This window comes from Phascolarctos cinereus, unplaced genomic scaffold (assembly GCF_003287225.1).
Source record: "Phascolarctos cinereus isolate Bilbo 61053 unplaced genomic scaffold, phaCin_HiC Scaffold_4;HRSCAF=312, whole genome shotgun sequence".
In the NCBI taxonomy this organism is placed as follows: domain Eukaryota; kingdom Metazoa; phylum Chordata; class Mammalia; order Diprotodontia; family Phascolarctidae; genus Phascolarctos; species Phascolarctos cinereus.
Genome location: NW_027555847.1, coordinates 514,202,371 through 514,225,253, shown reverse-complemented (window position 1 = coordinate 514,225,253; position 22,883 = coordinate 514,202,371). Strand labels below are relative to the sequence as shown.

The 22,883-nt window shown below is 39.2% G+C and overlaps 1 protein-coding gene across 7 annotated transcripts in view; it reads right to left on the bottom strand.

Moving 5' to 3' along the window:
- PTPRM (protein tyrosine phosphatase receptor type M) overlaps positions 1-22,883 on the bottom strand; it is a 922,867-nt gene that overhangs the window by 11,289 nt on the left and 888,695 nt on the right. For all 7 annotated transcript variants that reach the window (XM_078153517.1, XM_078153511.1, XM_078153512.1 and 4 more), the window contains 6 exons: positions 21,574-21,723; positions 20,350-20,523; positions 17,631-17,762; positions 9,965-10,090; positions 9,175-9,338; positions 5,958-6,093 (listed from right to left, as the gene is read on the bottom strand). In XM_078153517.1, the coding sequence (XP_078009643.1) occupies positions 5,958-6,093; positions 9,175-9,338; positions 9,965-10,090; positions 17,631-17,762; positions 20,350-20,523; positions 21,574-21,723 (882 nt within the window). The remainder of the gene's footprint in view (positions 1-5,957; positions 6,094-9,174; positions 9,339-9,964; positions 10,091-17,630; positions 17,763-20,349; positions 20,524-21,573; positions 21,724-22,883) is intronic.

Below are 22,883 nucleotides of genomic sequence, written 5' to 3'. Positions count from 1 at the left end.
TTATTAGCAGTTCCAAATTCTCTTACTCCCTCTAGCCCTTGAGATTGCAAGAATCCTGGAGACTTAATAATGAGACACTTAGGTAATCAGAATTGCAAAATTCGAGGGTGCAGAGAGAGGGGGAATGAAGCAGATAGCAGAGGGATATTCTGTCTGTGGGTCCCCATTCTCATACATTAATTCTAGAATCCTCTCTTCTCCCTTCCACATACATGGAATTTGTGTGAGCCCATGGGCCCATATCTGACAATTCAGTCAAGAGATATTTATTGGTACCTAGAGAAAATGGAAAGCATTACTAGGCCCTTAACCATGCACTATTTCCTTCGATTCAGCTTACAGAGAAAAAAAAGTCCCCTGGAAAAAGTTCTAAGGGGTGTTCATGGTGGTACTTCCTGACACCTGCCAAATTCTATTTCATCTCTCTCTGTTTGCACAGCATATCATCTGTTGATTGGTATTTCCTGGGAACCCTAAGGATTCAACAGAATGAGACTATGCAGCTATAAATCAGCCAGCCCAGAAACTAATGTACAATGGTAATCACAGAAGAAGGCAGTTTCAGGAATAAGGAAAATACTCTCAGGAATGCTGTAATCTGGAATCTAAACACTAAGCCTCTTCTGTTCTTCAAAGGCAACACTGCAGGGGATTCTTCATAGGATCATAAAATCAAAGGAACCTCAGAGGCCATCAGATCCAACTACCTCATTTTACACATAAGGAAACTGAGGAACAGAAAAGTTAAATGATTTGCATAGGATCACATAGTAAGTGTTTGGTTTGGGATTTAAGCCCAGGTCTTCCTGACTCCAATTCTAGCATGCTATCTTCTATACCAAGCTACTCTTCCAGGAAGGACCTATTAAGGGTTGACCATAGCTATGGGAAAAAAATTATGTTGGTATGGCAGCTTGCTCCTCTAATTGCTGGAACTTGTTACATGGTTGGATATAGGAAGGGGGAGGGAAAGGAAAGAATCAAAGATGATTTTAAAGTTTTCAACTTAAGAAGGTAGAAGGATGGTTAAATCCTTGAAAGAAATAGGGAAATGAGGAGGAGAGGTGGCTTTAGGGAGAAGAATAATGAGTTCCATTTTAGATATGTTTAATTTGAGGTGGAATACTAATAGAATCATAGGTTATAGAGCTGGAATGATCCTGAGAGGCCCTATAGCCTAACCCCTTCATTTTACAAATAAGGAAAATGAGAGAATACCAAATATCTAGACCAAGATCGTATGAACATTTATTGTTCTTATGTAGATATCTAAAAGGCAGGTAATGATGTGAAACTGGAGCCCAGAAGACAGATTATGGCTAGCTTTATAGATTTGTGGAGTCATCAGATTACAGATGATTATTGAACCCACAAGAGTTAATGAGATTGCCAAGAAAGAGAAAAAAAGAGGACCCAGAGTAAAGATTTGGGGGACATGCACCGGGCAGAGTATTATCGATGATTCAGTAAAGGAGACTGAGAAGGAAAGATTGGACAAGTAGGAAGAAAATCAAGAGGGAACAATGTTAGGAATATTGAAGGAAGAGAAAGAGTCCAGGAGAAGGAGATGGTCACTAGTGTCAAATGCATTAGCATTTGAGAAGTCAATAAGGAAGAAGACTGAGAAAAGGCCATTTAATTTATCATTTAATACATCATTCCGACCTTGGAGAGAGCTGTTTCAGATGAATGGTAAAGATGGAAACCAGACTGTGAGGACAAAATCTGAGAGTTGGAAGAGACCTTAGAGGTTATGAATTCCAATTATAATATCTGTAATTAGTGGTCATTCAACTTTTGAATACATTTTCTCAGTGATGAAGCTCACCAACTCTTCAGGAAGCCCAGCTTTGTTGCTGACTCCTTGTGCAACCTTGGGCACATCTGTGATCTCTCTGGGTTCATCTGTAAAACTAAGGAGTTGGACTTGATGAAAGCTAGGTACCCTTCCAACTTGAGATATATTATCCTATGATACCATTCTACTTTTTGAAAGCTGCTAGAATGTGCTACAGGGAATGCATTTCCCTAAATTCTCTAGAATTGTTTTTGAGTAGCTAGAAACCCTACTTCAAAAGCCAAAGCTTTAAATACATATAAGAACTGTTTAATTTTTCTAAAATCTCTAGATACCACAGTGTATCAAAGAAGGCAGATTTGAGCACACTAAAAGAAAAACTTCCTAGTAATGAGGGTGATCCCAAAATGGAATAGCATACATACATCAGCAGACTAAGCTTTCCCTTATCAGAGGTCTTCAAATAGAGGTTGTCTGGTCACTGTTTGAAGATGTGGTTAACCATAACTTTTGGGTGGGGACTACATGACAACTCTGATATTCTCCATTCACCAGCTTATTTTTCCTTTGCCCACATAAATTAGTAATCACTGACTGATGAATAAGAGAGTACTTCTCGAAAAAATTTTAGACAATCTCCAGTTAGCATAGAATCCCATATGATGACAAATATGCTCATTACAATAGCAGCCGTATTTTTTCACTAAATCAGTATTCTGATGCTTTTTATGGTTTGGAGGCAACCCTGGGCTCTGTTAGGGTCTGCATCGAGCTGAAAAAACTATGAGTGTTGGCCTAATGACAGACTTTATAGATGGATGCCCCATTGACACCTTAAACTTAATTATGTTCAAAACTGAACCCTTCCCTATGGGTAGCTAGGTGGTACAGCAGATAAGAGCACTGGGCTTGGAGTCTTTTGAACTTCTCTATTACTGCTGAGGGTACCACATCTTCCCAGTCACTAACCTGGATGTTATCATCAACTCCTCACTCTCGCCATGTCCCCTGGTATCCAATCTATTGCCAAGGCCGATCAATTGCACCTTTGTGACATCTCTCAAATGCATCCCCTTCTCTTCTCTGACACTGCCATCACCCTGGTGCAGACCCTTGTCACCTTACATCTAGATTACTGCAACAGCCACTTGGTAGGTCTGCCTCCCTCAAGTCTCTCCCTACTCTAATCCATCCTCCCCTTAGCTGTCAAATTGATCTTTCTTCAGACCAGGTCTATGCCCACCCCTCCTCAGCCCCCACATTCAATAAACTCCAGTAGCTCCCTATTATCTTTAGCATCAAATATAAAATCTTGTTTGGCTTTTAAAGCCTTTCATATTTTATACACCTTATTTTATATATATTCATATTTTATTCCATATCTATAAATTACTTGGGAAGGGTTGATGTTTGACACATACACAGTAAACATCTACCCTACACAGAGTAGGGCAGGCAGGAGTAGTGGCAGGAGAGAGGAACTCAATACATCTGGCAATAAGACAACTGTTAGTAGCTTATGAGAGAGAGTGAACCTGGAAAATATTTATTTATATTATTTATTATATTAAGACATATAATATTTCATGTATTATTACATAAAGGCCCTTCTTCCCCTCCAAGCTTATTCTGACCCTGTACTCTGCAGTCCAATGGACTCCTTGCTTTTCCTCAAACACGGCACTCCGTCTGACTGTGAGTTTTCACTGGCTGCCATTCATGCCTGGGACTCTCTCCCTCCTTATTTCCACCTCCTGGTTTCCTGGCTTCCTTTATGTCTCAGTTAAATTCCACCATCTTCAAGAAACCATTCCTGATTCCCCTTAATCTCAGTGCCTTTCCTCTGAGATTATCCACAATTTAACATGTATTTAAGTAAGTACTTTCAAGATATATGCAGAGTAGGTCAAAGTTAATCTGAGATGGAAAGGCATTAACATTGGGGGAGCCAGGGAAAAGCCTCCTATAGAAGGTAGGACTTGAGTGTTCAAGGCAGCAAAGCCACCAGAGGCAGAGGTGAGGAAGGAGAGCAGTCCAGTCACAGGGGATAATCTATGTCCAGGGATGAAGATGGGAGCTGGTGTGTCGTGTCTGAGAAACAGCATGTCAGCCTGTGTGACTATAATCAGAGAATTTATGGAGGTGAGTAAATGAGGTAATCCTGGAAATGCAGAAACTGGCCAGGTTATGAAGAGCTTTAAATGCCAAACAGGGGATATTCTATTTGACCCTGGAGATTAAGAGCCACTTGGAAGCTCCGAATGATTTATAATGTCTTAGGAGCCTTCTAACTTGTTAGCTAGCATCAAAGGTCCTTTTGGTTCTTAACTCTGTACCTCATAGAAAATCATCATTTATTTCATTATTACATCAAAGTACCATATTCCGTATTATTGACACAGAAAGAGCCTGCCATTTCTCCCAGTAAGTCTTGTGAGTAGCAAAATTGGCTGCCAGTTACATTAGAAAAAAAAGTAGGCTAACTACGGATGGCTCTATTTCTAACATGAATCTATTTAATTCAGAGTTCTGAATAAGCAAAATGACATTTCATCAAGGTCAGCTTTACTCAGATGCCAGCCAAGGGTTATAAGCTATGCATCTGTCTCCCCATTGGTGAGGTGAAACCAAAGGTAGCCATATTCTGAATTCTTTAATTTGAACATATGTCTGCCATAATATGGCAGCTTTGACAGTGCCTTCCAAATCAGAAACACCTTTGACTCCAAATGAATATCTTCCACCGTCTTATCCACACAAGCCTAAGAATTCAGTGGAGGCACAGCTCCCCGTGAATTTATTTTGTGTGCCAGCCAGTGACTCTGGTGTACTGTGCCAACCAAGAGGCATACCCAGCACAAACCAATCAGTTGGCAACTCATCTAACACTCATATCTATAAATTGCTTGGAAGGGTTGATGTTTGCCACGTATATAGTAAATACCTACCCTACACAGAGCAGGGCAGGCAGGAGTAGTGGGAGGAGAGGTGGACTCAATACATGGGCCAATGAGACAACTGTTAGTAGCTTATGAGAAAGAGAGTGCACCTGGCAAAATGGTCATTTCCATTCCAAGTCCCCTTCCCCAGGCCACGCTTCCTGGACCTATCACAACTCATCATGCATAAAACATATGTCTGGGGAGAAGCAGATGTCCAAATGAAGCTGTTCACGTTAACTAGGGTTTGATTGTGTCTCTAGGAGTTATAGCTATTACCAGGCACCATTATAATTTACCAAGCCCCAATTATGTACATGGCACTGTACAAATGTTTAATTCAGCATTGTGCAAATGAATGGATCTTAGGTCCTTTGATGGCGACAACAACTATTTTTCAACCTCAAAATTTGACCTTTCTGGTGACTCAAGTCAGCACCTTCATCCCCTAGCTCTGTAGCTGATGTAGAATGGGCTTTGACTTTGCAGCTTTCATATTTTATACCCCCCAGGGCAAAGCCTTTCTAAAACCTGATAGCAGCAGCTCATCTCCCCCAGCCCACACAAAGGCCTTCCCCCCACCCCAGGATGGATTAATCCTGCTGCTCCCCAGGTTCATCTTTTCCCAACACAAGACTACAAAAGCCTAATCTAAAAGCTTCCTTCTCTAAGCTTTGTCACTATTCTTGAATCACAGTAGTTGGCACTTCAACAGCTCCACATAAAAAGAGATTTCATGAAATACTCTAAGAAAATAATTGCACACAATCCTTTGTTTCTCAACTCCTTTAATCCTTCTCTGGGATGTGGCCACCATAATTAAGTGCAATATTCTGGGTGTCAAACTAAAACTCACAGCTTTGATAAATATTAGGTGATTAAGCTATTTATAAAATATATAATTTGAAAATCTGGCATTTCATTTGCTACGATTATTTCTTCTGTGCTAAGACTGCTCTCCACGTGGATGGCACTGCCAGGAAGGGAAATTAATAAGGATGTTCACTTGTGAGTTTCAAACTATTTCCAAATTTCAAACAAGCTGAGACAAAGTCTCCTTGGGAAGAAGCAGATTAAAAAAAAAAAACCATTACAAGTGAAGTGATTACACTATGCTTTTGAAAATGACTCTCTTCCTTTGTGAAAAAGCTTAGAGATCTTAGGGACTGGGTGATAATAGGAGAGATTTTCGATTTAACAGTACAGTAGAAAGTGCCTACCAGAAGGTCCACCATGTTAGGTTTATTGTTCCTCAGTGTCTTCACAGCATGGAAGACGTCAACTGCCCTCCGGTGCCGGAGCATTTCACAAACAATGCTGATTGCACAAAAAGTCCCACTGCGGCCACCTCCATTCCTGGAATAAAGGGAATAAAGTAGCTTGATTACTTTTTGCCCTTACATCCCCTTTTTAGTGTGCTGGGCAGCCTATGGAAATATCTGATTCAAACACTGGTGAACCAATAATTAGGACCACCTCTCGAGCTAGGGTGAACTCTCCACCCAGGCCATTACTTCTAATTAGAGATAATGGGGTGAATTTTCCGTAATATTTGGCACACGGCTTACCTGTAAGTGATTATCTGAAAAAGCATGGGTCTTGGTCCAGTTTTGCACCAGGACCATATAAGGCCATGATGCCATGGAACTCAAACAACTGGTTACCAAAAGAAAACTAAGGAAGGAAATGGGACATGGGCTCGCTTCTGTGCCTAAGAGAGCTGCTGAATCTGAGGCCTTCTTACCCAGGTATCTATCCTTTGATGAATTCTAAAAGGACATTCAATTCAAAGCACTTGGTGGTTTATTATCTTTGGGTGAGTTCTCTCTGAACATAACCATTAGGTGGAGCTACATTATCCCGAATGTCATGCTTTTTACCTTGGAGAGAAGAAAGGATGGGAAATATGCTAGGGAGGTTGTTTTCCCCCCCCTCTCATTCCTCCTAGACACTTCCTTTCTTATGTTTCCAGTTTTAAGGAATACCAGTATAAACTGGTTTCTTAATAAGTCGATAAAGAAAAATTATTATTTTTTTTACATTTCAGCCAGCACAGGCTTAAGCTACTATATAATGAAGGTATTCCTCATTTTGATTTCCTTGAAGCTATGAGATAAAATGTTTAAAATGGGTTGAGGGCCAGATTTCTAATTCAAACACACTTATCTTGTTTCTGAAGGTTGTACATACATTCAGATACATGTTCTACTTGAAGATTAACAGGTGATATGGTAAGAAACAGCACAACAGTTGGAATCAGGATACTTTGGTTTAGATCTTACCAGGATACTTTTGGTTTAAATCTAGAGAAGATCAGGGAGCCTCTTTGGGCATGAAATTTCCTTATGTGCAACATCTGTAATTGAGGAGGCTGGATTAACGAGGGGGTTCTTAGCCTTTTCCATGGGATAGACCCCTTTGGCGGTCTGGTGCAGCCTAAGGATGCCTTCTTAGAAGAATGTTTTTAAATGCATAAGATACAATACACAGGACTACAAAGGAAACCAATTTTATGGAAATATAGTTATCAGAATATTGATAAACCAAATTGGACCTCTTGAAATCTTTCCATTGGGTCCACCCATCCAAGATTAAGAACCCCTGTCTAAACTGGATAATCTCTAAGGTCCCTCCCAGCTCTATATTCTGTATATTAACTCTTCATTCCAAACCTTTTTTTCTTCTTATTTTTTAATCTTGGCATAGAGGATAAAATTATTGTACCTCTAAAATTTGAGTGACCCAGACGGTACATCATCATACGTTCACGCCCACTGTCCCTCTAAGTTTCAGTTGCTACTTAATGCTAGTGGTAAGCTTATAAATGGAAAACCCAGACCAAAGGTTTAATGCTGGAAGGAACTCATCTGTCGTTATTCAACTTCCTTGGCTAGTTAGTTCAACTTCCTCATTTTAAAGATGAAAAAACAGGCCCATGGCCAGGAGTCTTTTCACTGTATTACAGGGCATTAGTACTGGTGGTAGGGTCTGGTGGCTTCAGAATTCTTATAGTTTTCTGAGAATTGCTGGATTTCTCATGGCTGTTTATGAAACAAAGGTCAGCTAGGAGAGGCTTAATTCCTAGAGAGAAGATTCCCTTCTGAGAGGAAGAAGACATTCAGGAGCTGCTGTTTCTTCACACCATCTTTTGGAGTCATTGAGGGATCTGCCCTGTAAAATAGAGGATTGCTATCTATATGACAGTCTGAGCAACTGAGCTAATGGAATGGCCTACAATAGGCCTGGACCAGATTACATGGGGACAAGTAAATGAAAATGGCTCCCTCTGGAATGGAAAGTTAGTTCATGAACTACGTCTGGATAAGGATGAGAAAAGACAGGGAAGGAACACATCTGGGCACTGTCAGGGGCCCCATGGAGGTCCTGGGAATCTGGGAGTGTTGGAGGGAGGGAGACTACATTTTTTACCTTGTGATTTTGTCTAGGGCCAACTCTAACATCAGATCAACTTCATTTATACTTCAGGTCAGTAGGAAGCTTCACTGTGTAATCATAACTGCTTCCCATTGAGAAAGCAATGAAAACTAAAACTATCTGGTTGTTGAAGTTTCCGCAAATGCTCCAAATGACAGTTGGTTGGCTAGCTACACATTATCTCAAATGAGATAATAAATGGGAAAGGGCTTTGAGAAGTAGACAAAAGCAAGGTGGTTATTATCTTTGTTAATACTAATAGTAGCAACAATAATATTACATCAGCTTTGCAGAGAGGTTTCAAAATGTATTAGGCAGCAACAATGCCATTAAAAATCGCTGAGTAGACACTGTGTCCTCCACCCACAGCATCACAATCTGCCCCTTTCATCATGCTACCTTCACATTAGAAGCAGTTAGGTGGTAGAGTGGATGAAGTGCTGGATTTGTAGTCAGGAATACCCAGGTTCAAGTCCCCTCTCAGACACTCAGTAATGGTAAAACCCAAGCAGGTTATTTAGCACAGCCATTATATTCTTTTTGCCACTACTTTACCTGGCAGATGAGCTTCAGAAGGATTTGGGAAGATCAAATCAGATTATATATGTAAAATGCTCTGCAAACCTTAAAGGTCTATATAAATGTGAGCTATTAATTATTATTATCAGTAGGGTTAAGCACAACCATCTGCCTACATCAGACCCTCTCAGGATATATCTTTATATAGGCTCTTAATGGGAGTAAAGGACCCCAAAATATACAAATAGAAAAGTCTTTTCTTTCAGACCTGCTGTTTGATTTTTCAATAGGTCCTGGTCCTGGCAGATACAATGACTTTCTTTCCTTCCTTCCTTCCTTCCTTCCTTCCTTCCTTCCTTCCTTCCTTCCTTCCTTCCTTCCTTCCCTCCCTCCCTCCTTCCTTCCTCCTTTCTTTCCTCCTTCCTTCCACCCTTCTTCCTTTTCTTCCTTTCTTCCTTCAAAACCTTTGTTCTCTGTACTTACAAACAATGCACAACTGTCCGTCCTTCGCCGCCATTATACTCTTCTTGCCACTTTTCCACCTGGCGTATGAGCTTCAAGAAGGAGCGTTTGGACACTGGTGTATCCCTATACATTGGCCAGCCCAAGAATTGGAATTGCTGTACCATCCGGTATCCATCTTGGGGCTGTGGAAAATCAGATGACAATCACGGAGAAATAGGTACTCTTTACTTTGAATTCCAATGGGCTGATTTCCCTTATTTGATCTTTTTATCAAAGTGAAGCATTATTAAATCAGACATTGCCTATAAATAACAAAGACAGTGTCTACTGGCCTGGAGAGTTATGATTTTTAATCTTCTTGTGTTATAAAGAACCAGGTGCTTTCAGTGACAGGCTGGGAAAATAAGAGTGGAGCACAATACTTGCACTCCTGCAAGGACCCAAAGCAAAATGTCAAGGAATAAGGATTTAACAGATAGTCCACAGGTCAGAAAAATGGCTTTACTTTAATCACAGGTGAGCTGAAGGGGAAGAATAAGTTATAATCTGAGGATCTGTGCATGACAGGTGTGAAGTAGATCAGGGACACTTATCTCTACATTTTATGTAAGGGGAAAATTGTTTTGTTTAGTTATTTGAACCTTGCAAAGATATCAATATTGCATTAATTTTTAATCCTGATTAAACCATGCTGTAGGTTTCAATCAAGTCTTCCTCTGCTTATCAGAAAAAAAAACAAAACAGGTTTTTGCCTTCTATACCAACTGAGATCTAAATTGAGGTAGGCCAAGCTGGATGTGATCCTTACCCTGGATGCATTATAAATTCGGAATATTCGACTGATGATGTCCTCTTCTAAATCAGCAGAGACAAATTCTACTTGGATGGGGCCGTGTCTGTGAACTCCATTTTCTGGCCAGTACTGGGGACATAGCTGGATTCAAATGTGTAGAAATATGAGGTTAATGAATTATAAGAGAAATTTTACTCTAGTGGCTTTAACAAGGGCCCCACAGGAGAAACACTCCTGTTCTTTAATCTCTAAAGCATCACTTAAATGGAGTTAATTCTCTCTCACTTGGTTCTAAAAAACAGAACTGATTCTCTCTTTCACGCTGCTGATGGGCCCTAGTCCTCAGGGAATAACTGGCTTCAGACTATCTTCATATGACTTTGTAATGAATGGTAATTAAATCTCTCCTACTCAGTACTCTAATCTCTAGCAAGTCCTTTAGATTGGGATATTCCTTTGGAACAGTCAATTTACAGCCCTAACTTGTGACATGCTGTACTCATTCTTAGTGTAGAACTCGGCACCTAGTTAAGTGCTCAATAAATGCTTTTCATTTGTTCTTTCATTCATTCATTCATTCATTCATTCGTTTGTTCATTCTAGGGAGCTAGATCTCCTTTGGGATGAAAATCTTACATGGAAAGAAACAACCCAGTGAACGTTACTCCCTGTCATGCAGAAGGTCAGTCCAGTTCTGCCTAAGATTGGTGGGTACAGTGGGTAGAGGTTGCATCTTATCTAATAATAATAATAGTGGTAGTAATAATAATAATAATAATAATAATAATAATAATAATAATAATAATAATAATAATAATAATAATAATGGCAACTAGGTGGCCTGGTGGATAGAGTGCTGGCCCTGAAGTCAGGAAGACTCATTTTCCTGGGATCAAATCTGGTCTCAAACTTTTACTCGCTGTGTGGCCCTAGCCAAGTCATTTCACCCTATTTGCCTCAGTTTCCTCATATATAAAATGAGCTGGAGAAGGACATGGCAAACCACTCCTGTATCTCTGTCAAGAAAACCCTAAATGGTGTCACAAAGGTTCAGACATGACTGAAATGACTGAACAACAATGATAATAACAATAGCTAACACATATAGCATTTACATGTGCCATGCACTGTACTAAGCACTTTAGAATTATGATCTTATTTGATCCTCACAACAACACTGGGAAGTTGATGCTATCATTATTCCTATTTTACAGATGAGGAAACTGAGCAATGAAATGGCTTGCCCAGGGTTACACAACTAGCAAGTGTCTGAGGCTGGATTTGAACTCAGATCTTTCTGACTCCAGGTCCAGTGCTCTATCTACACCACCTAACTAACCCTATCTAAATTTTGTATTTTCCCAAGCACCTACCGTTATAAGAGCCTAATATTTGTAGACCACAATTAAAAGTAATTCTCAGGCTGGGAGATACCCGGCAGACTAGAGTTATTCTGAGATTATCTGTGGGTTTATAACTATTGTAGGAGAAGACTTGGATTCTGGCTTGGTTTGAACTTTCAAGATAATCTTGTTATCTCTGTAGATGAGATCTGCAATGTATTGTGATGACTTGTGGGTACCTTGGATCCTCAGAGGGTACTGTTTACTGGACTCTACCCTAGGGTAAGACGAGAATGTAAGAGGAGATATTTTGCCCAGGCTTTGAATTTGAGAAATTCACTTGGGCCATATAAAGAAGTGCCAAGTTTTCCTTATAATTTTCCTCCTGAAAACACAAGCCACCAAAAGTTTAAAAATGTGTCTACTGGATTACACTTCCCTCTACTAAGTCAGTTCGAGGATAGATTAAAAACAAAAATAAACAACTCCCTCTCTGTTGCTCAGTTTTTAAAAAAGGTCTATACTTTATGCCAGAGTGGACTTTGGGTCACCCTGCTGCTTCACCCAAGACTTAAAAAGGAGATCTTTTTTTTTCTCTTAAAGCTATGCCCTTTCTCTCTTGTGTCTTTTTCCCCAGTCATACCCATGTTTGCTCATCTTGTCTTCTGAAGTCCAACACAAGGATGATACAAGTGCTCAACTTAATTTTACTATGTCATTGAGGGTTCTGCATGAGGGTTAAGCACATGCTTATGGAATACTTCAAAGAAGTGAAATTTCATCATTACTGGGATTTTCTTTGGAAACATAGATCAGAATCCCTTACCAGGTTCTGAACCTGGGGGGTCTGTGAACTTTATTTTTTGACAACTATTTCAATAGAATTGATTTCTTCTGTTTTGTTGTTGTTCAGTTATTTCAGTCATGTCTGACTCTTTGTGACCCATTTGGGGTTTTCTTGGCAAAGATACTGGAGTGGTTTGTCGTTTCCTTCTCCAGATCATTTTCTAGATAAGGAAACCGAGGCAAATGGGGTGAAGTGACTTGCCCAGGGTCACCCAGCTAGTAAGTGTCTGAGGCCAGATTTGAACTTAGTTCTTCCTGAGTCCAGGCCCAGCGCTTTATCAGCTGTGGCACCTAATTACCTTGATTTCCTCTATAATCTTGGGCATTTTATTTTCTACATTTAAAAATATTTATCTGAAAAATGGTTCATAGGCTTCACCAGTCTATCAAAGGGGTCCATGACAGAAAAAAGTTTAAGAAACCCTTGTCTATATTTTAGTAGAGAGTTTTTGTGAATTGCTGTGGGTAAAAAAAAAATCCTTCACCAGCTTTCTTTATAGCAAACTGTACGCAGCTGAAGTAAATCACTTCTACTTTACACTCCTCAAACATCTTAAGATCATTGATTTAGAGATGTAAAGGATCTGAGGGGCCATGAAAGGTCCCTTCATTTTACAGATGAGGAAACTGAGGCTCTGGAGGTGAAGTGACTTATTCAAGGTCACACAGCTTGTGAGTGATTGAGGCAGGATTCCAATCTTGGTTTAAGACATAAAATAATTCCTTCCTACTTACCATGTCCCCCGCCTCTAGACTGATATTTGGGATTATGATTCTTCATACCTATGTATCTTTCTTCCCTTATTTAGCCTCTGCTGGGCTATTACTGTTAACCAGTACATGGTCTTTGGAGAAGAAAGGTCTGTTTCAGCCTAGACCCCAGCACTACCCATGGTCAAAACTGTTATGCTAGCAGCCACCTACTAAACCAATTAACACATCTAATTTCCTGAGGGCAATGCCAAAGACCAAGCGGATCATTCCTCTGACCTGCTCAAAGGCAATTCTGCAAGCCTATAAGCTCTCCATAACCATGTCCCGGATTTTCTGTATCCCATTCCCCATATTCCTCTTCTCCATATATTCTCTCTATCTCTCTTCTTTTCTCTCCATGAACATCCTTTAGCCTTCTACAACTCTGTCCTCCCAGTTGGGCCACTATATCTCTTAACAGCATTTCTATCCAGGGAACCCCCAAATACATTTGCATGCTAATAGAAGCTCCTATCTAGCTCTGGGGAGTTCCCAGTGCCTTCAGTTAAAATATTTGAAAGACCTTAGAGACCCACACTTATCTTTTAACAACAAAGCCTCTGCACTCTGGATACGGATAGCACCATAACTGATGATTATTTTGGGGAAGGATTTTTCTTTTAATCACGTTCAGAGGTCAGTACTGATTTCTGGACACTTTATGACCAGGTCAGACTCTTCCTAGATCCACATATGTGTAGTTACAGTAGCATCGCAGAGCATGCCCAGCAATGCCACCTGGAAGGAGCTTTAAGCTGAAAACATAATTTTTAAAGGTTTGAAACACTAATCTCTGAGGTTAGAGTTATAAGTCTATTTTTTTTTTGCCTAAATCTAAAGCACTGATGAATTCAGTATGGAGTGGCATTGTGTGGGGAGGCTTAGGGTTTTTCAAAGGCTCCACTAATAGATGAGATTCAAAGAAAGTCAGTAGAGAGGAAGGTGAAAGGTTAAATAAGCATTTACTACACACCTACTATATTCCAGACACTAGGCCAAGTGCTCTACAAATATTATCTCCTCTGATCCTCGCAACAATCTTATTAAATAGGTAATACTATTACCCCTATTTTACAATTGAAGAAACTGAGGCAAACACAGGTAAAGTGACTTGTCTAGAGTTTTACAGCTAAGAATGGCTCAGATTGGATTTAAACTCAAGACTTCCTGACTCCAGGCTCTGGGCAAAGAACCCACCAACCCAGGGTCCCATCGACCTCCTCCAAGCAAGGGAAACATGAAGATGTGCTGCTTGAAATTCTCAGAGATAATTATGATATAAAATCTGAATTTCAATATCTGAATTTTGAACTAATGCATGTCAATGACTCTTCTAGGCCTTTCATTAACCTTTATCTTTTTGATGACATCTAAGTAATTGTTTTTTGAGGTGTGAAGATAGGGAGGGTAAATCTAAAGGCCTGTCTTATAGCCTGTGTCTATGGCAGCTGGAATACAAAGTATATTAAATCGTCTCGGGTAAAACATGTTCAGCAAACAATAAAGGTCTTCATACTTTTATAGAATACACCTGTTGAAACTTTAAAACGGATGCTATTTATCACAGGGTCTTGACAATTTTTCTTCAGAGTAAAAAAGTCAATTTTCATCTTATATATGCAAAAACGCACCACCTGGCACATATCTATCCACTGCAGTCAACGGGAAGCCTCAGATTTTCTGATTAAGAATGAAAATGGAAAATATTTTTTTGTTGTTGTAACTTTTGTGTTGCAACAGTTCACAATTACAAAAAACTGTATTTACTTATTTTTAAACACTATTACCATCCATTTGTAAAGCTGCCATGTAAAACTACAGCATGCTGATGCTTATTTTCTTTTTTTGATACCTCAGGATACCAACTGTTAAAATCAACAGGCATCGTGATGGGGTATTGAGGCAATGATAAAACCTGTATCATGTACATTTGAGCTGCTCTGCTGGGTTTTTGGTTGATGGGGCTGGTTTTGATTTTCATTTGCTCTCTCAGTACAACTTCCTAATAAAAAGCCTGTCTTTTACTCATAGTGGAGAAATATGAATTTCCTAAGTTGGGGTTTGGCTCTTGATATACTGCATTCCATGCTTTGCCCAAGTAAACTGTGTAGAAAATGGCTTTAATGGTGCATAACACTTCCATGAACTGGACCTATAAATACTTAAAGGAGTCAAGAGCTATTCTTGTACGATTGCAACAGCTTTTAAGTTCAAATGCTCTATTTAGCGTTTCCTAAAAGACTGACTCCCCAGAGTCTCTTTTCCTACACTCTGAAAATCACCTCTGTGTCCTGAATACTAGTTTGAAGCTCTTTTCTCTTTCCCTACCATTCCTTGAGTAGGTGATGATTGTTAGGGCTCAGAAATTTAGGGCTTAGGATGAATGCCTAGAATTCAGAGAGTTGTTCAAAACAGCATGTCAAAGACTTCAAGTCTTCCTTTAAACTGACTTGGATAGAAAGCAATGTTTTAGTATGTTTTAGGATTTGTGCCAGTCAAAAAAAGGGGAAGCATTCTAAACAAATAACATTGATAACACCTTTGCAGGTGGTCAACAAAGAACTCATGTTGTCTCACTTGATTCTTAGAAGAACTCTGTGAGGTGGTGCCAGCATTACGATCACAGATTCTTCAACTGAAGGAAGAAAATGAGGCTCAGAGAAATGATTTCCCACGATCAACCACCTTGGAGCTCCAATGGATTTGAGCCTGGGTTTGGGGACATGATGTCTAGTGTTCTTTCCATTTATATACTGGTTTTATATTTCTGTATGACATTTTATATTTTTATGGAATTTATATACTGCTTTATAATATTCTTTATATCTATTATCTAATTTGATTGGTTAGTTTCTCTTAGAATCTTCATTTTTAGGAAGGACACTGCACCATCTAGTTGTCCCTCAACTTTCTTTTATATGTTGTCTTTATCTACTAGAATATAAGCTCTTTAAGGGCAGGGAGTGTCTTTCTTTAGTGCTTAATAAATGCTTGTTGAAAAAAAAACTTCAAGATAGGTTGTACAAGTATTATCATTCCCACTTTACAGATGGGGAAACTGAAGCTCAGAGAAGTTGGTAACTTATCCAAAATCATAAATAAATAAAACAAGTATGTGCCCCAGAGTACCTATTACTAGGGGTGGAGAGTGGGTACGAAGGAAGAAATGGGGGAAGTTTTCAGAGTTTGGGCAATTCAACCTAAAGAACTATGAGCTGGGAAATTAGGACTGTGGGTTCTACCTTCAGATGTTACTCTGGACAAATCCTTTAATCCTTTTGAACCTCAGTGTCTGACTGCCTTTACAAATGGGGGAAATCTACCCTGCCGAGAGAATCAATGGGAGAGAGACTATAAAACATTTAAGCTTCTTAAGCAAAAAGAACTATACAAGTACAAGGATTATTGTTAAAGTTTCATTAACTAGCTTTTGAGACAAAGCACTAGAAATGTAACAGGATAGGAACAGTTAGAGATATTTGGAGAAGTGACTTTAATTTCCTTGTGAAGGGCCAGATAGAAACCCATCAAATAAGGACTGGGGGAAGGGAAAACCTCTCCCAGCCTGCCCTACTTAAACGACCTACCTCTCAACTAGGATCATGGATAATCAATAGGCTTTGAGCCAGAAAGGACTTTAAGGGTCTTCTCCTCCAAATCTCTCATTGTTTATTATTTATTTATTTTTTTGCTGTTGTTGTTTTTTTTTTTTTTTGTGAGGCAATTGAGGTTAGGTGACTTGCCCAGAGTCCCACAGCTAGTGAGTGTTATGTGTTCGAGGCCAAATTTGAACTCAGGTCCTCCTGACTCCAAGGCCGGTGTTCAATCCATGTGCCACATAGCTGCCCTGACATTCCTCATTTTAAAGAGAGGGAAACTGAGTTTTAAGGAGGTGACTTGCCTAAGGGTCATACTGGCGATAAAGGGTGGAGGCAAGCTTTGAAATCAGATCCTTTGATTCCAAATCCAGGTTTATGTATCCCCAAAGTAGCCTGGCACTCCAACTGAGGAATTATGTTCTTTTTTTTTTTTTAAGGCAATTGGGGTTAGTGGCTTGCCCAGGGTCACACAGCTACTAAGCGTCAAATGTTTGGTCTGAGGTCGGATTTGAACTCAGGCCCTCCTGACTTCGGGACCAGTGCTGGATCTACTGCGCCACCTAGCTGCCCCCTTAGGATTTACATTCTTCCTTCACTTCTTTCACCTCCCTGCCGGGTGGTCTCATTTATTTCCCCAGGCAAACCTTAGATAGCTACATTGCATATTGATCCTTGCTAAAACAAAAAAAATATATTAATATCTCCCAGGAGGAGGCAAAGAGCTACCTAGTTTTTTGTTTTAAATGACTGGCACCATGTATCTATTTTTTAGTTTGTGTTACTTTGTTCTTTCAATTCCTGGCTCTTGACAGTTTGCCTAGCATTTGAGCCCTGCTTTCTGATATATATATATATGTATCCCCGAGGGTTTTGTCCTGTATTGCTGGTTTCTGACCCAAGTCTTTCCCTACCCTGATTTTACCTTGCCTTATCTGTTTCTAATTTGTTTGCTTTCTCACACCTGATACCTGCCTGATTCTTAATAGCGTTCCTCAGCTTCGAAGGTCCCAGATCTTTGAACTCCCGGCCTGATGCTTACTGCCCATGCTACACTAGGATGTCTCAAATATGATAAACGAATAAATGCAGCCCTTGCTGCCTCTGATCCTGGCCTCAGTGAAAATGGCTGTTGGAACTTACCTGGGCTGGATCCACATCGTTTAGCATGACTACAGACGTACAGTGATAGTCCAAGACCAGTCTCCAGAAGTCTTTGACTGTGTTTGGCAAAGGATGCTGGGTGACTATAAAAGCTGAAGGCTGTTTATAGCTCTGCAAAAAGCAAACAGAGAAAAACCCAAGTCAATAAACTTCGAAAAATGTGAAAGAAAGCGGTTGATCCACTTAGCTAGTTAGTTGTGCTTGTAAATATACCATGGCCTTACTTTGGTAAATCATGATAATGCTATAGCATATTGATAACAGGGTTGGGGGTGGAGAACATTCCCTACATTTAATACTTACTAAGTCATATCACCATTATCAGTAGTTACTCTGGGCCTTGGTTTATTTCTCTGAAAGTTCACCATAATAAAATGCCTTTTTCTCGATAAAAGAGTAGGAAGCTTAAAACTCTTAGATACTCATTCATTCATCCAATAAACATGAAAGAATAGATTCAGAGCTGGAAGGGACCTTGGAAGTCAACAAGTACAATCTCCTCCTCTTACAGAGAAGGATACACAGGCAGAAAGTGGTTAATAATAATACTGCTAAGAACTAGCATTTATATAGAGCTTTAAGGTTTGCAAAGCACTTTAAGAATATTATCTCATTTTATCTTCACCACAACCCTGGAAGGTAGGTGCTATTATCTCCATTTTACAGATTGGAAAACTGAGGTGCATAGTGGTTAAGTGACTTGCCTATGGTCACACAGCTAGTAAGAGTCTGAGGCCAGATTTTAATTCAGTCTTCCTGACCCCAAGTGCAAAACTCTACTCACTGACACCTAGCTGCTTATAAAAATTAGGGAAAGGGGGGGCACAAGCATTTATTAAGCACCTACTATATGCCAGACACTGCTAAGCACCTTACAAATATTATCTCATTTGATTCTCACAAGAACTGTCTCTATCCCTTACTAAGATTATATAAGTTCCTCCAGGGCAAAAACTGTTTTGCTTTTTGTTTTTGTATGTCCATAATCTAATACACAGTAGGCACTTAGTGAATGCTTTTTGAATTGAATTACTATAATACAAAATAGAATATATAATATATCACAGATATGAATGAAATATGAGTTAAGGGGAGAGAGAGATACCTTCTAGTTGCAGGGAGTCAGGGAAGCCTTCACATAAGAGGTAGGATTAGACCCTGGTCTTCAAGAAGGTGTAAATTTCAAGGGGGGAGGGGATAGGAAAATAAATACTCAACTCATGCCAATAGCATCATGAGCAGAGCCAGGAAAGTCCTGGATGAGTCTGAGGGGACAGCAAGAAGAGCATTTTGGCTGGCATATGGAGTACGTAAGGATGAGTTAAGATAAGTCAGGATAAAGCTGCAAAGGTCAGAGGAAATCAGATTATACAGGGCCTTAAATGGCAAATTAACTAGCCAGTTTGGACTGTCAATGAGGAATGTCTTTGAGCGATAGAATGATTAGAGTGATATGACAATGAATAGTGATCAGATTAAATTAAAAAGATTAAAATGACAGTGGCACACAGTAGGGACTGAATAGAGTGATCAGAACTGTGTATTGAAAAGATTTAATCTGACAGTGGCACACAGTAGAGACTGAAGGGAGAAACCATGGGAAGAAGATTGGAAGGAGAGGGGTTTAATTTGGCCACTATTGCAGGTGAGAGGTGATAATGTTCTTATTTAAAAGCCAACATTGAGTGTATCTACAATGAATCATTTTAATGCATAACTTTCAACTTTACCTTTTTTAAAATAAAAAAGCATAGTTAAAATATACCCACTGCTCTTAAAAATTTGTTTTTTTGTACGTGTGAGAGTTTTAGTTACTCCAGCTATAAAATGTTACAGATGCTCTTTATAGCTCTGGAGAGCTTAAAGAAAGTTTAAGTGCCCTTTTTTACTGATACCATACCAATAGTATTAAAATTGTCATAACGGCACTAAAAATAAATATTCATTCACTTTTTCATCATTGAACAGCAAATGTTCATTCAGTTAGAAGTAAACAGACTGACAGGAAGTAATGGGTTGTGTACTATACTGACAGGCCATCTCCATCTTCCTGCCCCCCCCAACCCAGTTAATTACTGCCCAAATTAAAGGAAAATGGACTAAAATAATCCTACAAAATATATTATCCCATTTTGCCGCCTTTGTGATTTGATAGGTATCTATTGCTCCTAGACTGGATAGTTAAAAATGTAAGTGTGAGAAAAAGTAGCTGAGACATATTTCATTCATCAGTCCTCCAGGACTGGCTGTCTCTGAGGGACTAGACAACCTTGGCCTTGACATAACTGATATGTGGGATCTTGAATTCATCAGTTAAAAAATATTTTGTGTCTTCAGGGGGAAAAAATAGAATAAATGAATAGGATGAAAGAAAAATTTTCAGATCCTGTTCTTATAGCTAAAGGTCCTTCCTTCCTCCCTCTCTTCCTTCCTCCCTTCCTCCTGCTATTCCTTCCTCCCTCCCCCCCTTCTTTCTCCTCCCTCCTTTCCTTCCTTCCTCCCTTCCTCCCTCTTCTCCTTCCTTCCTCTTCTCCTTCCTTCCTCTTCTCCTTCCTTCCTTCCTTCCTTCCTTCCTTCCTTCCTTCCTTCCTTCCTTCCTTCCTTCCTTCCTTCCTTCCTTCCTTCCTTCCTTCCTTCCTTCCTTCCTTCCTTCCTTCCTTCCTTCCTTCCTTCCTTCCTCCAAATAAGAAGGGCTTACATCCATCAGAGCTGCGTTGATGTAGTTACTGCTCTCTCCATCAATTGTGATAAGGAAGGGCAGGCATCGGTCTGGGGGTAGGATATCCATGCATCGGTTTTTCTCATGGTTTCGGGGTAGAAGTGCTATACTACAGTCTTCCACACGCAAAGTTGGAGTCACCATGTTTAGAGTCTATATTACCAAAGAAAGAGATATTTAGGAAAATATCAGTGGCACAATAGATAAATTCTGGGTTTGATATTAAAATAAGTCCAAAACAAACCAAATATACATACATACACATATATACATATATATGTGTGTATACATATGTAAAACATATTCTTTACATTTGTAATGTTTACGCACATATATGTAACATGCATAAAATGTATACACATATATGAATGTTTTATTTGAAAATGCTTATTTATTATAGAAGAGTTTTTTTTCAATTAGATTGTTTTGTGGATAGGGAGAGGGGAAGGTTAGTGATAGAGTTGACAAGGAAAGGAAAAGGAAGAAAAAAAAGAAAAAGTCATTTAAAGTATTTAAAAGCATTCATAAATTTTAAAAGCATTTAAGAGAAAATGCATAGAAGGGAACAGAAAGGAGTTTAGAGGGAAACAGGATAGCTTTGACAGTAGCATACTGAATTTATTGTATACTTTTAAAACAGCAAACTGTGTAACAGAGAATCATGGTTTCATGTGAAAGTTAAAAAAGAAACTGAAAATGAATGAATTAAACATTTATGTGCTAAGCACTGGATATATGAAGACAAAAATGAGGTGAATGTAGACAGATAAGTATTTAGGGTCAAACTTTTCTTTCTAACACTCTGTATTCCTTAAATTTCCTAGATAATGTTCAATGATATCAGAAGGGGCGACTAGCTTAGGCCATTGTGGTGGATCCTGACATGACTCAGTTTAAAGGGTGGCTAGGTCTAGACAGATGACCAGTAGTCTAGAGTCTGGGAAACACAGTTTGAAACCAAGAACCTAAGCTGCAACATCAGTTGGCAGTACTAAGTATTACTGAGAACCCCTTGCATGTATGGCATTGATATCACCTCAACAAGGGAATCTATTGCATGACTTTTTCCTTCCAGGAGAAAAACTAGTTCTGTTAGTCAAGTGGACCAAGGACTAAAGGTTGAAGGGAGCTTTCTATTAATCAGATTTTGGGATCTACTTAGCTGGGGGAAAGGGGGAATCCCCCAAAGCTTATGTGGCTTACCCGGAATTCTTCCTTGATCTGGCTTGAGTTTGTCTGAGGGTCCAGCTTGTTCATGTCATAGTATAAAGACCTAACCTGGGAAGCTGGGACAGATGTATCTCCACAAAGACAGGCTTCCAGAATGGCATCATGGATAAATACATACTGCTCCTGATAGAGTAGATTAAATCAGATAGTCAGTAACAAGGGAGGTGGGGGGGAAAGAATAATGCAATGTAGCTAGAGAAGAAAGAAAAGCTAGTATCATCTTTAAAACACTAACATAAACAATGGATTCTTAGAAGACAGAAATGTTGTTTAGAGAGGTATTCTAAACTTAGGGTTCATGAACTTAGGACAAAAACAACCAGAACTTTGATACCTGTATTTCAATACAATTGTGGGGTTTTTGGTAATCCTATGTATTTTATTTGATGCATTTGAAGAAATTCTGAGAAAGGTTCCAATCTGTTTTTAGCAGAGTAACACTCATCTGCAAAAATCAATTAATGTGATGACAATCCTTAAGTGCTCATTAAAATAGGTAGGACATGACTTTTATTTGGAAGCATCTTGTTTATGACTTTATGGATTTAAAATCACCAATAGCCTGATTCCTTAAAAAATATTCTACAGTTTGGGCTATACTGAATTGGACTTCAATTTCTCCAAATTAACGGTTTGCTGAATTGACTTTCAGGATAGTTTCCCATAACTTTTTAAAAGTCCCTGCATATAAATACGACTCTGCACTTTCCATATTTTCTTGCGTCTACTACATGACACTTAAAAAAGGATAATCATCACTCTAAAAAATAGGCAGGAAAAGGTAGCATTTAAAGTCTCTGTCTACTGTCCTCTATATTAGTTTTACAAGGAAATTTGGGTTTCTTTGCAACTCAAAGCCATTTTAGAGGGTAATTTCCAGGTGTTCTGACACATAGTTAATAAGATAAAATGATTAATGCAAATTTGCATTTGTTAGGAGACAGGAGTTGAGTCCTTTATCTCCAAAATGTAACTGCCCCAGGCACCTTGCATTTAATTTTATAGCTAAGCAAGCTTGGATGACCTCCACAAACCAGACCCATTCCTATGCTAGACCAGGAAGTTTGGTTTTAGGGACCACAGGTCTTTGCTGTTCCCTGCAAGTCCTGGAAAAGTACATAAAGTATAGGCTTCCTCTAGAGGCTACTGGACACATGCCCAATTGTCTGAGTCAGTCTACCTCTAGTTACAGGTTATTTTAAAAGTCACAATAGAAATGAATTATACTATGTGCTTACACACCTATTTCCTTGACCTAGAAGCCACACAACAATGATAATATG